Source organism: Leuresthes tenuis, unplaced genomic scaffold (genome assembly GCF_036924035.1).
Source record: "Leuresthes tenuis unplaced genomic scaffold, fLeuTen1.0.hap1 SCAF_24, whole genome shotgun sequence".
Classification (NCBI taxonomy): Eukaryota; Metazoa; Chordata; class Actinopteri; order Atheriniformes; family Atherinopsidae; genus Leuresthes; species Leuresthes tenuis.
In genome coordinates, this window is record NW_027325378.1 from 9,957,105 (window position 1) to 9,971,886 (window position 14,782).

Here is a 14,782-nt window from a genome sequence, read left to right on the forward strand (position 1 = left end):
GTATATATTCTGCAAAGACCTCCCTCTTGACAAACAGGAAGGAATAAGTCGGATGTAAGTATGCAGTGTAACCTCTCTGCTCAGCCTACCTATATACTGCTTTGATATGAAATAAAAACCCAGCACATCTGGGTATCACTGTCATTGTGTTAGCCAGCTGATCCCTGACATCAGTTTATGAGTCTATAATCTTCTGTCTCACACAATAGCAGACTAAACCATTTAACCCCATTGGGAGGGGAGCCATGATACAGGAAAGAAAACTAAACATGGCGCCATGCTAAAAACGACTCCCTTTGCCAGCTACACACTCTAAGCCCCCTAAGACTTGCCCTGGTTTAGGAGAATACACACACACACACACACACACGGGCCTTTACCCTTCCCCCTTTACTTTTTCCATCTTTGTCTCTCTCGCGAATTCAATTTTGTCTTCTCCAAGCAACGGCTTAAATGCAGACAATCTTATCAGTGGCTGTGCAAGCAGAGAGGGACGTGATTGAAACACCCTGAAGTATTTCCATTGCAGACAATCTTTCAGGAGTCTTAATTGTGTGTTTTATTTTCTTCTTTCTTTTTTTTTTTCTCTTCTCGGTCAAACAAAAAGGCACAAACACGCCAGCATTAGCACACCTTCCCAACCTAGATCTTCAGCAGCCTCCTCCCCACCCATTTGTTACGCTAAACAGCAGAAGTGTAATAATTCTCCATGACAGCTGATCACAGCTTTAAATGAGAAGTTTACTGTTTGCTCTTGTTTATTTATTGCTGTTTAATTTATCAAAATTTGCTGCAAAAACAAATATTCCCTTTTACAGCTATATCTTGAGATTTTCTTTTGCTTGGCACTGGCTTGTCGTTTGAAATGGGGTCTGAGGTTCTGTCTGTTTTCCTCTAGTCTTACATGGAGGACCACTTGAAGAACAAGAACCGTCTGGAGCGTGAGTGGGAGGCACTCTGCTCCTACCAGGCAGAGCCCAGCGCCTGCAGCGTGGGCCAAAGCGAGCAGAACTCCAAGAGGAACCGCTCTGACGCCGTGGTCGTATGTGAGTCCACTCAGATGGCTATTGCAGTTTTCTTTTTTTATTACTATTATTATTTCTGTGGGAATGTTCCCACCATTACAAGACATGTAGTTCCACTACTGCTTGTTGATGTATTTGTGAACAGATGCTTCAAAGAGGGACATAAAACCAGATGCCAAAACAACACTAAAAAATATGTTCCCAAAATTATGACAAAATCTCTGTTCGTCTTTTATCCAAAGAGCGTCTCGAACATTAATTTTGGAAAGGTCTGTGAGAAAATTCTCCTTGTTGCAAAATCAGCTTGGATAGTGCTGACTTAAAAGAAAGGGACGGGTTGTTGAGACATTATCAGAACTTTAAAGTGACAGTGGACTAATTTGTAACTAACTGAGTGGTTTCGATATACAAACATTAAAATATGGATTTAACTGCTGTGATGGCTTTCCTTGAATGATTGTCCATAGTAGCAATCCAGTCTATCTGATAGTTACTTAATGACTGTAATACCATTTATAGTCATAAGTCTTTAACATTAGTGTACTTTTATATTCTGAGTTAGTAGCTCTATCCTGTAAATGCACAAATCTGGTCCTTTATTGCATGAAGGCTTTTTTGGGATATTTCCTTATAACATTACATAATCCACATGACATTTTTAAGTCGTGTGCAGGTTTCTTGTTTGAAATAGAATAAAGCTGCAGTGCAGAGTTTCGTCACCGCCTTGTGGCAGTGAGAGTAGCAACACACCGTCCGTCACTGTCCATCACTTCCGTCCCTTATCCTTCGTCTCAGGTTTTTCTCATCTGGAGCATCAAAAACCTTTTTTTTTTCCTGTTTTTTTTTCTGGTCATAGCCTGTCCCATAACCACAGTTGGTCCACACAACAAGTCAGACCACTCTTTACTGACTCATAAAAAAAGAAAATCAGCTCAGCTTACTATTAGCTTGAAATTAAATTGATAAAAACTGTGAAATATTTTTTAAAAAGCCAAAAAAACACTCCTTTGAGGTGATTTTAGCCTTTACATTAGCCTAAACAGTATTTAGTAGTTCTGAAGTACCATAGTAACATTTTACACATCTGACTGATCAAATGACAGACTAGAAGAAATTCATTGCTAGCTGACGTGAAAAATGACAAATTCTAAAGATTTTCCTGTTAAACATGACTTAGACTCCCATTGTTTCCTTCTTCTTCCTTGAGCTTTTTGCTTCTGCTTAGTGCTCTCTACTTTGTTCACACCTGCCACATGTTGCCTAAATCACCAACAGCAGTTGTGCTTTTGAGGTTTTCTTGTAATGGATGTTCATTTTATCTTAAAATTCACACCAGCCTAAAATATTCCAGCACTTACAACCTCAAAGTGTGATAAATGTTAATGTTGCTAAAAGAAGTTTGCCCTTTAAGCAGATAAAATCCATGTTCTTTGACTCAAAAAAGGAAAGCTTTGGTTTATTTATGGTCTATTGTGTAACACTTTTGTGTGATAAGGTTAATCTTTACTTGTATTGGTTGTACTTAATTTTGGAGTGACAGGAAGCTTAGCAGGCATTCCTTCAAATGTCCAGCAGGGGACGACTCCACTAATTGCACATGAAAATCAAAATGTATAGGAGTCAGAAAATGACACAAAACTCACTCGATTTATATTACATCAGTAGATAATAAGCTTATGATTTAATCTGTTTTGCTCAAGTTTTTTACTGCAAATTAATTTTGTGAGTTATTATCCTATTTAGAGTAAAACCAACGATAAAGCAGGACAGGTCATTTAGCATTTTTTATGAATACAACATGATGTACATAGACATCGCTATGGTAACTGTCACATGAACCAATCACAATTTAGCTTCGTGTTCAAATCAACATCTGTTGGTAGTTGTAGTGTTGCCTGGTTACTGTCCGTCAAATTTGACCAAACCCACCCAGTCCTCTTCATAAATAAAGCACAAAGATGTTTTCTTCCTTTGTTTTTTTTCTCATTTATTCATGAGTGTAAGAAACAAATTCAAGCCAGGTTTTCATGGGACAATTTAAGAAGACTTCTTAAGTGGCTTCAAGCCCACTGGAAACATTAATCTTGCATGAGTTTCTTTTGTTTGAGAAAAAAAAGTGATTTTACATATTACAACTTGTAGTCTTCTTGGAATAAAACAGTTATTACTTCAGTTGAAACACTTCTCAAAAAAGGTAGAATAATTCAGCAGTCCAGAGCATTGTGTGTGATAAAAAAAAAAAAATTAAACTGCATTTCCTTCATATTCCCCCGTTCCTGCTCAGAATTCAGTTGTAATTGTACTGAGAGGAAAAAATGTGAAGAAATTAACAGATGTATTATGCATCTCCATTACAGATGATCATTCCAGGATCACCTTGAAAGCTGAGAATAACCACGGCAACTCGGATTACATCAATGCCAGTCCAATTGTGAGTATTGTTTATTCATTGTGGCTTTACATTTTGGTTCATATAGAAAAAGCTTTAATATACATGCAGCACCTGCTGTTGTTGGACTGATCCAAGATCAATTTTGCTTTTTAAAAAAAAATCTATTTGACTCTGGGAACCTGAGTTGATTTGTTTTCTTTTTTGTTTTGTTGTACTTTTCCAACAGATACTCTATTTCCATCTCCACTAAAAATATGTATTTTTTACTAATAAAATGTGTAACCACTGCAAATCCAGAAAAGCCTCAATGCTGGAGAGTGCTAAGGTTATTTGTGTGTGTATGTGTATTTTTTTCCCAAAACATTGTCAGTCATGATTTCCCCCGAGGAGGGATTCCATCAAAGGGAACAGGAAGCTATGCATTTCAAATACAGTGCCAAAATTTCTGAGAAGACAGATGAGGCAGGGGTGTGTGTGTGTGTGTGTTGGGGGGGCACAGCTGCTCTAAAAGCCTATTACTCTTCAGAAACAAACAACAGAGACTTTCTGATGCTCTATTTATTCTTCCTGTTTATGCAATGGCATATTCATAGAGGAGTTTGTCTTTAACAGCGCTGCAGTGTAATATTTACCATCTTAGAGAAGAATACGGTTATCAAAATCAGTCAGGGGAAGAATCTAGCAAAGACCAAGTTTTGAAAAAGCACATAATGAAAAGTTATCCAACACTGTGTTGGGGTGGTTTAAAGAAAAAGAAGTTCAAGCGGATGTTGAAGATGGGTGAAGTAATGGCAGATGCAGTGGTGTGTGGATGAAAGGACAGTAATTACACCACAAAAGAGACCCCTGCCTGAGCCCAGCAAAACTGTGATAATTATTTCTGTCAATGCGGCTTCTTCCTCCTCATTAGCTTCAGGGGTAACGGCCTACGAGTAAATAATCTGCCACATCTTTCTGGGAATCTGAGGTCAGAGTGGCGAAGGGAAGCGGCGATCTGCGCTCCCTTCGAAGCGCTGGGTGACTCGCAGGGAGAAGGAGCCTGGATAATGGCAAATGCTTGACCACAATGATACGAGCACTCCCAGATGTACAGCATCATTAGTGTGAGGAATGGTTTAAAGGAATGTGCAGTGACACAAACTGTGGTCAAAGCCTGGTCATCTTTGTCTTCTCTGGCATTTTGTAAAGGCTGCACAGCTCTTCCATTTCCCACCTGTTCTCCATGCTTTTGTCTCAGACTAACTGGGATGAGCTCCAGCAGCCATTTATGTTTCTAGGTTCTCTATCTTATGAAAACAAAGGATCAAGGCACTACAGCAAGGTGCAGAGAGTTGAGACATTTCTCTGGAAATAGTTATTTGTGGTCCTTCTTTCTGCTCAAGCTATTAAACCAAGGAACTTCTCCGCATTTTCCTTTTGTTTTAGGCTGTCACCTTATCACAATGGCAAGGGGAGGACAGCTGAAATGCAGGACTACTCTTTCATGTTTTGGTGCTTTGGTGTTCTTGCAGGGATGTCAGCACACAGCTACAGCATGTCTGCGTCCTTGAGATTGGCTAAGTGGAGTGCCTAGCATTCCTCTCTCTCTCCACCCCCCCACCCCCCTCCTTCTAACCCATGTGAGGTATTTCAACCAGGAAGTATGAAAGGAAAATTTAACAACACGGTTATGGCCAATCAAGTATAACACTGGGTAATGAGCACAATGTTTCCCTCATTTATGTGTCAATTTTGTGGAATTTCCTCTAAAGAAAGGCAGACAAATTTTTGTGTTGTAACAGAGCGGTTTCAGTAAATTATGCTTCACTTTTGGCCACCAAAGTTAGTTTTTTTATGTGCAAAATCAGAAACCTGTAGAACAAAAATGTTCTACAAAATGAAATAATTCACAGAAGAAATATTGATTTAAACAGTAATTATCAAATAAAAATGAACATCTCCACATCTCCTTTTGCTGAGGATGACTAAAAACGACATTAGATGAAAAAGTCAATTGTGATACATTTGATCCACCTAAATTAAAAGGTTTTAAAAAATGTAATTCCAACTGAAATGTTTTAAAGTTTTTGGTTTTATCTGCTATTAAACACATTGATAATTAATCCTGTTGTTCAGGATATTAAATGTGAGTGGAGGAAGGTATTATGGTACTATTAAAGCCTTGAATAAATGCCCTGCAATTATTTTGCTATTAAGGCTGAATGTCAAGGTCCATGAGCAAGACAAATGAGTTTAAAAAACACACTAAGAAACTAAATGAAATTCTAGATCTCTAAGGCCATTTAAAGTGTCCTTGATAAGTTCTTATGGCTGCATAAAAAACAGCTTATCACAAATGAAAAAAATATCCCGTATGACCCTGTGACTCACTTACATTTTGGTGTTCAGAGATGTATATGTTACAAAAGCTCCATTGGTGCTTGTCATTCACTTGCAGAATAAATAAGAAATGCATCAGTCACAGATGAATTTTATGTAAACTTTGCTGCATTTTCCTCATATACGGCTATAGTTGGTGGCTCACATAATGATGAGCAAATACCTATTCTCATAAAAAATATACCGCAACATTTTGTCATTTTGAAGTCAAATATACAACAAAAGCCCATGAGACATGTTTCCTTTCCTTTGGAAAAAGTCAACATGTTGCCACTGATGCGTTTCGCATTGCTGGGAGGGAATGCATTCAATAAAATGTGATCTCTGATTATGGGGTGGGGGAGGTAGGCAGCCCAGCCAACACCTGCTCAATCAAAATCCAATCACATTCCTCAAGCCCACCATGTCATCACATCCCACCTAAACATTCAGCTCACTCACGTCAGGCACCTCCGGGGTTTAACATCCTGCCACAACATCAGCCATTTCATGAGGTCTTTGAAAGAGTGTGTAAGGGTCTATATACAGTGTAGAAGGTAAAAAAAAAAAAAAGGAAATTAACAATGGTGAGTAGGCAGGATTAGTTTGGTTACATACATTTTTTTTTTTTTTGCTATCAAAAAGCTGTTGTATCTTCCAACTAAAGACATTCATATTTCTATTTGTAGAGAAAATGAATGAAAGTCTTTTTTTCTCCTCAACACTTTATGCTTAACTCTACTAGACAAAGAGCAAATACATCTTTTGTGTCAAGATTTCTTACACGTTTTCTGATCTTTATGTGTTCAACATCATGTGTATCCCCAGTTACCTACAAACAATAGGCTGTTTCCCACTTTATTCAGACCCACAAAACAGCCACATCTTGAGTAGCACAGGCTTTGAAAGAGGAATGAGAGAGAAGAAGAAAATGGAAGTGTTTTCTTCAATAGATCTCCTGCATCCAGATGGAGGCTTTGATGGAAGCAGACAGTATGTTTTCATCTCTGAGTCTCCACACAAACACTGTGTCACACTGTTTCCTCTCTCACAGATGGACCACGACCCTCGCAACCCGACTTACATCGCCTCTCAGGGGCCACTTGCTTCCACCGTGGCAGACTTCTGGCAGGTACATAAGACTCATCAGCTCATCCGCTGGCTGTCTTTCATCTTTCAGTGTCTTGTTTCTGCAGCGATGAGAGCTTTGAAGGAACACAACAGAACAGCACTATGTGGGACCAAGTGGTGTGTGCCTTTGATTCTCAGCAAAAAAAGGAGTGTCCAGATAAAGGAGAATCAATGGAGTGATGTAGCAGAAGTAATGGATACCTGAGCTTAGAGATATTTTAACATGTGGTGTGACTTGCACTTTACTCTTGATATCGTTATCTCTGCATGACTTTCCTCATCCTCATGCAGTTCTTTTCAGTTTCAAAGTGATCCACCGACTATTTGTGTGCGTATTTATGGAAAAATTGCAACAAAAACTCTTGATAGCTAATCTGACGTCATTTTAAGGGTGTAAAATGCCAAACTGTGAACAAATAGAAGCAAGAAAAAGCTCACTTTGCTGCAGATAGAAATTATAGCTGTTCTCGTCAACTCACTTCATCCGTCGCCACATTAACTTCCTGTGTACATCCTCGGATTATGGGAGCTGTGGTTTCAAAACAGCATGATGTACATAAAGCATAACTGAATACTTTTAGAAGACCGATGTTTTTAGCTATGTTGCCCCTGCTGTATATGTACAACAGACCTCCAGCTTTTAGCTTCGTATAAAACCCCAGTTCTACATGTTCTCAGGAAGCCTTGTGTTAATCATAAGAAAAGCTGATATTTGCTCATATAGGCATTTCTTCTCAAAGCTATTTGCATTCTCTCCTTTGTCCATAAATGTCAAAGCAACCTGCCATCAATTACTGCATACAGGCTTTTGTAAAACACGTCAACTTGTGTAGAGGTGTGCCTTAAATGATGCATGGTTGCCAAATGGCATTGCTCTGTGTTAATAGGACAGCACTGTAGTAATTAGTGGGCCCATCACCTCCATATGGTGAAGTAACTCCGGTTAGCCGTAATCAGGCTGTGGAAAGGCGAAGCATAAATCCTGGAGGACCAGCTGGCCCTGCACTCTGCACTCTGCATCATGTACTAAACACGCACTCATTTTGAATCATTATAATAGTGCTGACTTTGTGTTTGCAAGCAGCCTGATTGTGGCTTTTAGGAGGGCAGTTTGGAGTTGTCTAGTCCTGTATACCAAGAAATATAGTTATTTTATACCCACAAGACATAAATCTGCTCACAAGCTATGTCCTCAAATGTGTTCAAATTAATTAGAAAATAAACTTTCATTGTCACATCAGCTTATTAGGAATAAAGTGCTCTCGTTGTTTTACTTATAATTTTGTTTATTTGTTTCTTTATGGAGCTTTTTCTATGTCAGGTTAATAAATACAAATTAATTATCTAATGAAATGAGCTTTTTACCCATGAACTTAACTCTGAATCTTTACCAATTAAGCACAAATAGAGCATTAGATACAGTTTGACTGACAGTCTGAACATCAGTTCCGTTAAGGGGAGGGGTAGTAGCCTTTCATTATTCAGTACAGTCAACCTTGGATTGTGGTAGGAAAAAAAACACAGTCTTTACCCCATTTAAAGTAAACAAACAGGGCAAACACTGGTGCTCTCATGCAAATGGACCACGCGGGAGGCAACTCTTTTTTCTCTCTCCTATCTAATCCACACTGGCCCCGGGCAATGCTCTGAAAGGCGACCGGGCCCTAATCCTCCACTCCTCATTCCTCCATCCCTTCATCCTTTACTCCTTCAGCCCTCTCTCCTCTATTACCTCAGCTCTGCTGGGCCTCGGTGCTTACCTCTTCCCAGAATTCAGCCAATCTGCTTGAGTTCACAGAGCACAACTGAGGTCATTCTCAGGCTTTAAAAGTGTCCCGTTTTTTTCTTTACAAAAATTGTATAGCTGATGCATGGTCCTTGGAGTCTGGAAATCATTAATCACTTTTTCAAAGATGACGGCAGGGCATTTATAGGTGGAGATGGAGAACATAAGAATCCACTTTTACCTCGCTACCTGAAAGTATTTGCTAAATTATACAAGACTAAATGGATAATATTCTCTCACATTATCACCTTGCCTAATCTCATCACATCCTGGCACAGTTGGCACAGTTGGTGTGTAATGTGTCCACTGGGCTGGATCACAGAGGTTTGTGATTAGTGTATAGTCAAGGCCATTGTGTTTTTATAGCAATCATAAAACTCACGTTTCCTCCTCATTTTCCTAATGGCTGCTGTGGGCCTGTATTTCTTCCCAAGGACACATTAGATTGTGATAAGATGAAATGGAGCAGCAGCGCAGTAGATGTTGTGATCTCGCTCAGACGACGGAGAGAGAGCGACACATGAGGCGCCCTCCTGCTGTTCCACCCAACATTTATCATTTGTCACACACAGAGAGGTGACATTTATTCATACTTCCTGCACAAAGATCAAGAAATCAATTTTGTTCTAATTCAAGGCTTCGGCGTGATATGCTGCTCCTAGTGGCTCAGTTCAGCTACATATTGGGGCTGTTTGAACGTTACGTGGGTGCATATGAGGGGGTTTGCTGTCTTCGGATGTGTTAAGTGGATATGTCTTTTCTGGTGTGTAGATGGTGTGGGAGAGTGGTTGTGTCGTCATCGTCATGTTAACCCCACTGTCTGAGAACGGAGTGAAACAGTGTCACCACTACTGGCCCGACGAGGGATCAGACGTCTACCACATATATGAGGTATGTTGGGAAGCAGGAAACGTTCAAGAAGCAGTGCACCTGGATTTTTAAAAAAATGATTTCCTTTGCAGGGTTGAATTTTATGTGCAGAAGTTTTGTCTGCATCTCAATTCAAATAACTGAACTTAGGTCACGGCGCTTATGTAAATGACATTTGAAGGATTCCATACAAAAGAAATCAATAGAAAATTAAAATAAATTTTTAAAAAAGACATATTTCTATCAGAATGATTCATATTTGTTCTTTTTTGTCTATTTTTTTTCTTTTGGGAGTTGAATTAAAGAAAAATAGAAACTGTAAATTGACAGAGAAAAGGACACAAACTGTTACAGTTCAGCAAGACTCGAAGGAAATCAGAGGAGAGGAACTTGAGAAACTGCACAAAAACTCATTTGCATTCAGTAATGTTTTTATTTTCATCAGCTGAGATCAAATCACAATATCATCATATGGTCAATATGGGAATATTGCTACATCCATCATTTATAAGGCTCCTTATTTTCTGGCTCTGTTATTATCAGAACCTTGATTACATTTAGAAATGCAGCACATTTCCACCAGTTTCCAGCAAAGTGGTTGTAATAAATATGTCATTAACAGAGAGTGCTGCATTTCTCTTATTTCCAACCTTTAGAGTATGGTACCTCCACTGATGGCTTCATTATTCACACTTCAAACCCAGTTATTATTTTCATTGTATCTTACTCTTTAAGCTTGAAAGCAAACTTTTCAGGCTTCTAATGCATTTTTTAGTCTAGTGCACAAACCAGAACAGAAGCAGTTCCATTTTGTTTGTAACGGAGTAACTGTGACCAGTTTTCAGTGGAGCATTTGTATTAAAATGATGAAGCTGTTGAGTAATGAGGGCACTTTTTTTGCAAAGACATGTTGCTGTTAAGTTTCTCAAATGTAGTCTTTGAAAACATTAGCACCGTAAACCAATTTCATTCAGGAAAAATAGCACTGAAAAATTGTGAGGAGGATTTATAACACTTACATTAAAGCTTTGGAGAAGAAATTTGCTTCTTATCTCCTAAAATGATAATGAAAAACAGACACATGGACAGAAAAGCTTTCAGTCAGAATCTGTTTGAAAAAAAGTTCAATCAGCAAATGAGAAACTATTCAACACCGAGTTAATGACGTTCTTTGACTGGCAAATCACTTAAGGACACAAGAATAAAGAAAAATGACAAAAAATAACTGCTGGTATGCGAACACGATGAACTTTATTGAAGCTTTTGTATACTTTTGCTCATATTTAGGTCAATCTGGTGTCCGAGCACATCTGGTGTGAGGACTTCCTGGTGAGAAGTTTCTACCTGAAAAACCTGCAGACTAATGAGACACGTACTGTCACCCAGTTCCATTTCCTGTCCTGGATGGACCGCGGGATCCCCAACTCTGCCAGGACCCTGTTAGACTTCCGCAGGTAGAGAAAAGTTTCTGCCAGTTGGCCTCATACACTGCTGTTCAGCAGATTTCAGACAGATTTCCTTCTTTGCAACTGGTCTTTTTACCCCATGCTTGTTCTTAATCACCTCCCCTTATATTCTACATTCTGTCAGCGCCTCTCTGGTCCTTCTTCCTTTTGCCCCTCTGCCTTTTGGTGTTCTAGAGAGTGGTTGTTCTAATAAGGAGTGCATTTCTGTACCATCCCTTTCATCCTGGGCCGATCTCCCTCACCTCCCTCCAGCACATGTGATGCAGCAAATTAACAGCCCCGCACTGCCTGGCTTGGCTTGAGAAAAAAAGAAAGAAAGAAAAAGAAAAAAGAACCTAATTCAAACACCCAATTAAATGAGAGCTGTCTCACTAAAAACACGGGAGAGGGGGAAAGCTACTGACTGAATAACCTCACTCTGTTCTCCATATAATGTGTTCTGGCAGAGGAGCAGCAGTGGTTCCTCTGGGAAAACTCAGGAGGGATAGGAGAAAACCCTCCAAATGAGAATAGATGCATCTGATTTGTGGGTGGAAGTCTGTCCCTTTGGTTTGTAATGCAGATGAGATATTGTATAGTGTTATCATGCCATGCTCTTCTGACAGAGTCGGTCATATTCTGCTAAATTAAACTGGATGTAGCTTGCAGTCAACTATTTACAGATTTGAGCTGCGTTTTTATTACAAACACATTGTTTGCCCTGCTGTTAATATCTACCGTACTATTAGCTTGCCTTGCTTCAGCTCCTTTAATGTTGCCCTGAGTTACTGGAAACTAAAGCTCTCTGATTAAGTGATTCAGAGGTGTCCATTCAGTGTGCTCTGACACTCGTGGTTTCACGGTTTCGGCCAAGTCGGTATTTTGCGGTTGCCAGTGTCATTTTTGTGATGTTGCAGCTAGTAATATGAGCCCAGTTGCATAGTCACAAAAGTGATCATTGGAAACTGTGTCTCCTCAGCCAGGCCTGTGCACACACTGTCTTTCTCTCACTCCTGATTCTCTGTCTCCCTGCTCCTTCTCCTGCTCCTCCTCCTCTTCTTACTGCTCCGTCCTCTGGCTTGCATGGGAACTCCAACCATCTCTGTATGATGTCTGACCAAGGACATGTTCTGACTTCACAGACTTTTTGGGTATAAAACAATCGTAAAATATAAAAAATACACATTATGTGTGACAAAATGTCAATGTCAAAAAGAAAGTGACTGTAAAATACATTAGATATAAAAAAGAAAAGATCGCTTATAGAATTGAATCACTCATACCATAAAATATTATCCCATTTTATATTTGGTACATGCATTTTAATGCATCTTGTATCACTAAATTGTGATAAAAACAAACTGCATCAAACTGAGCACATCTGTGCCAATAGTGTTGCTCATAATGTCAAAATACAGATAAAAAGCCACGAATGAACCATAAATGTCAAAACTACTGGTCTTTGATATGGAATATTTATTCAAACGTGAATATTAATAGATTTAATATAATATTATCTAAATAAAAGTACCCATACAACACATTATTACATGTTTCTCATAATGATAAATATTATTTCACTCAAGACAAGCTAAATCAGATATGATGGGAAAATTAGGCAGTTATTTAGAATTTTTTGTGACTGAAAGGTGAAAAACAAAGGGAAATAGAGTAGAGCGGAAGGAAACTCTCACTGTAGTCAGTTTCCATGGCAACAGCGGGGTGTGAAAAGGCTTGTTGGCCTTCACCGTGCCTGTGGTGTAAAACATTCATGATTGGCCAGGGTTAATGCGTCGGCAATCACAACACCACAAAACCACGTTCATCACCCACACGTCACAGTGATTTACTGTTACTGAAATGATGCTTGATTTATTTACGGCTTTACTCCCGTTTTAATGACTGACTGACAGGAGGAAGCATCTCTCAGATTCTTGTTTGTTCCTCTGATTATTGCTGTTATTAATTTGATCCTGATCACAGGCAGAAGTCCCTCATGGGTCACATTTGTTGTGACTATTTAGCTAAAAAGATTTGGTTCTGTGTCCGTAATTTGACTTTGCAGCCTGTGCACTGAAGAGAACTTGCCGCCATGCTTGCAGTAACATGAGCTTTTCTCTTTTGTTTTATTTCAGAAAGGTTAACAAGTGCTACAGGGGTCGATCTTGCCCGATAATTGTTCACTGCAGGCAAGTATAACTGTTTGAACCTTGTGACAGTGACTGGCCCTGTCGAATTGGAACAGAGAGTGTTTGTCATGGCCTGTGTGTTGGAGGGGAGAGGCTGTTTATTTAACCCACTCAGTTCATTTACTCTGTCTGGTTCCACTGGAGCTGCTGTTTATACCACTGACTGTTTCTTATGTAAATACCGTGGCACAAACCTACTCAGCCAAAGACCTTTCTATTTCCCATTTGGTTGAGTTAGTTAACCGGCCTTGATTGGTTCGTATTAAACACCAGGTATCTGTCTGACCACTTTTAATAGTCACATCCTGTTAAGTCATGCATGGGGCCAGTAAGCCCGCTCTCCCTCTGAGGGACTGAGTGTCTAGCAGTGGATTAATGAAGCTGTGGTGCTCAGGCAGCTCTCCTGTTTTATTGGCCTTGCCTTTATTAGAGAGATGTCCACGCCTTGTTTGCAATTAACATGCAGAGCCGTTGAATAGCCGGTGGGCACAAAGGGAGGCTTTTCATGGGGCTATCTCTGGAGTAATGGAAAAGCAAGGCTCTCCAAAAGCTGTTCTCGAACCGCCCCTGGCCTCTCAACCTCTCCTCTGCTCCTGAGGTGCATGCATTTAAAAGCTTTTGTCCCCAGCGTGCTTTAGAAACCATTCCTCTCTCTCAAATAGCCAAGCAACTCTCTAGACCACACATGCACTCATGTGCAAAGGTTTAACATAATTACATCTATTGGAAATAGTCAGTTCTACTCAGGTATTTCTACTAGAATGTGAGGGATTTAGGAATTCTATTTCATATGTAATATGTTTTGTACAAATAGAGAGAGTTGCACCTGTATGCATAAACTATTTTGTGTTTAAATATACTTGACAGTCTCACAGCAGATGCAGATGTAAATGAGCAATTTGTTTCCTTATAAGAAAAAACACTCTTAGATTAAAGCATCTCACGCTGCCGCCTTAATGATCTCTCCCTCTCTGCCTCTGACTCTCTACAGTGATGGAGCTGGCAGGAGTGGGACTTACATTCTGATTGACATGGTCCTCAATAGGATGGCTAAAGGTAACGATCAATGGCTTCCCTTTCACTCTCTCTGCTTGAAGTGTTGCCCCGGCAACGCAAAACCCTCTCATTTTCCACAGAGGGTCTTGGGGATGCATTAGAGGGTGACTTCTCTGAGGCCTGGAGAGGCAGCGAAGACAGAGGCAGACGTGCGGGGAGTTGCTGGGAGTGGGGAAAGAAAAACAAAGAGGAAAAGCGATGAATGGAAATGAAAAAGAAACCTTTATCCACATTAGTAATGATCTATTTAAACAAACTTCACACCGTATTAACCTGCATCAGCAGCTGCAACATGAATTTAGATAGCACATGCATGGAAATTAAATGTTTGAAAATACATTCAAAGATTTGCTCCGGTGGTTTAAATCAATATTTATTATTGAATTGGGAATATGGTTCTTATTTGATTTAATTATAGATTTTTTTTTCTTAACAAAAAAAATGTTGACAATGTTTTTTTTCCCTCTTTAACACAATTACACTCTAAACTGAACACTTTATTTTCTTGTCATTTGGGATTGGGCTGGCCC

General features: G+C 39.5%; 1 protein-coding gene across 1 annotated transcript in view; it reads left to right on the forward strand.

Moving 5' to 3' along the window:
* Nucleotides 1-14,782, forward strand: part of ptprn2 (protein tyrosine phosphatase receptor type N2) — a 131,342-nt gene that overhangs the window by 111,117 nt on the left and 5,443 nt on the right. Inside the window, exons 14-20 of the mRNA XM_072378759.1 lie at nt 899-1,046; nt 3,383-3,456; nt 6,830-6,907; nt 9,464-9,583; nt 10,850-11,016; nt 13,143-13,196; nt 14,188-14,252. Coding sequence (XP_072234860.1) covers nt 899-1,046; nt 3,383-3,456; nt 6,830-6,907; nt 9,464-9,583; nt 10,850-11,016; nt 13,143-13,196; nt 14,188-14,252 — 706 coding nt within the window. The remainder of the gene's footprint in view (nt 1-898; nt 1,047-3,382; nt 3,457-6,829; nt 6,908-9,463; nt 9,584-10,849; nt 11,017-13,142; nt 13,197-14,187; nt 14,253-14,782) is intronic.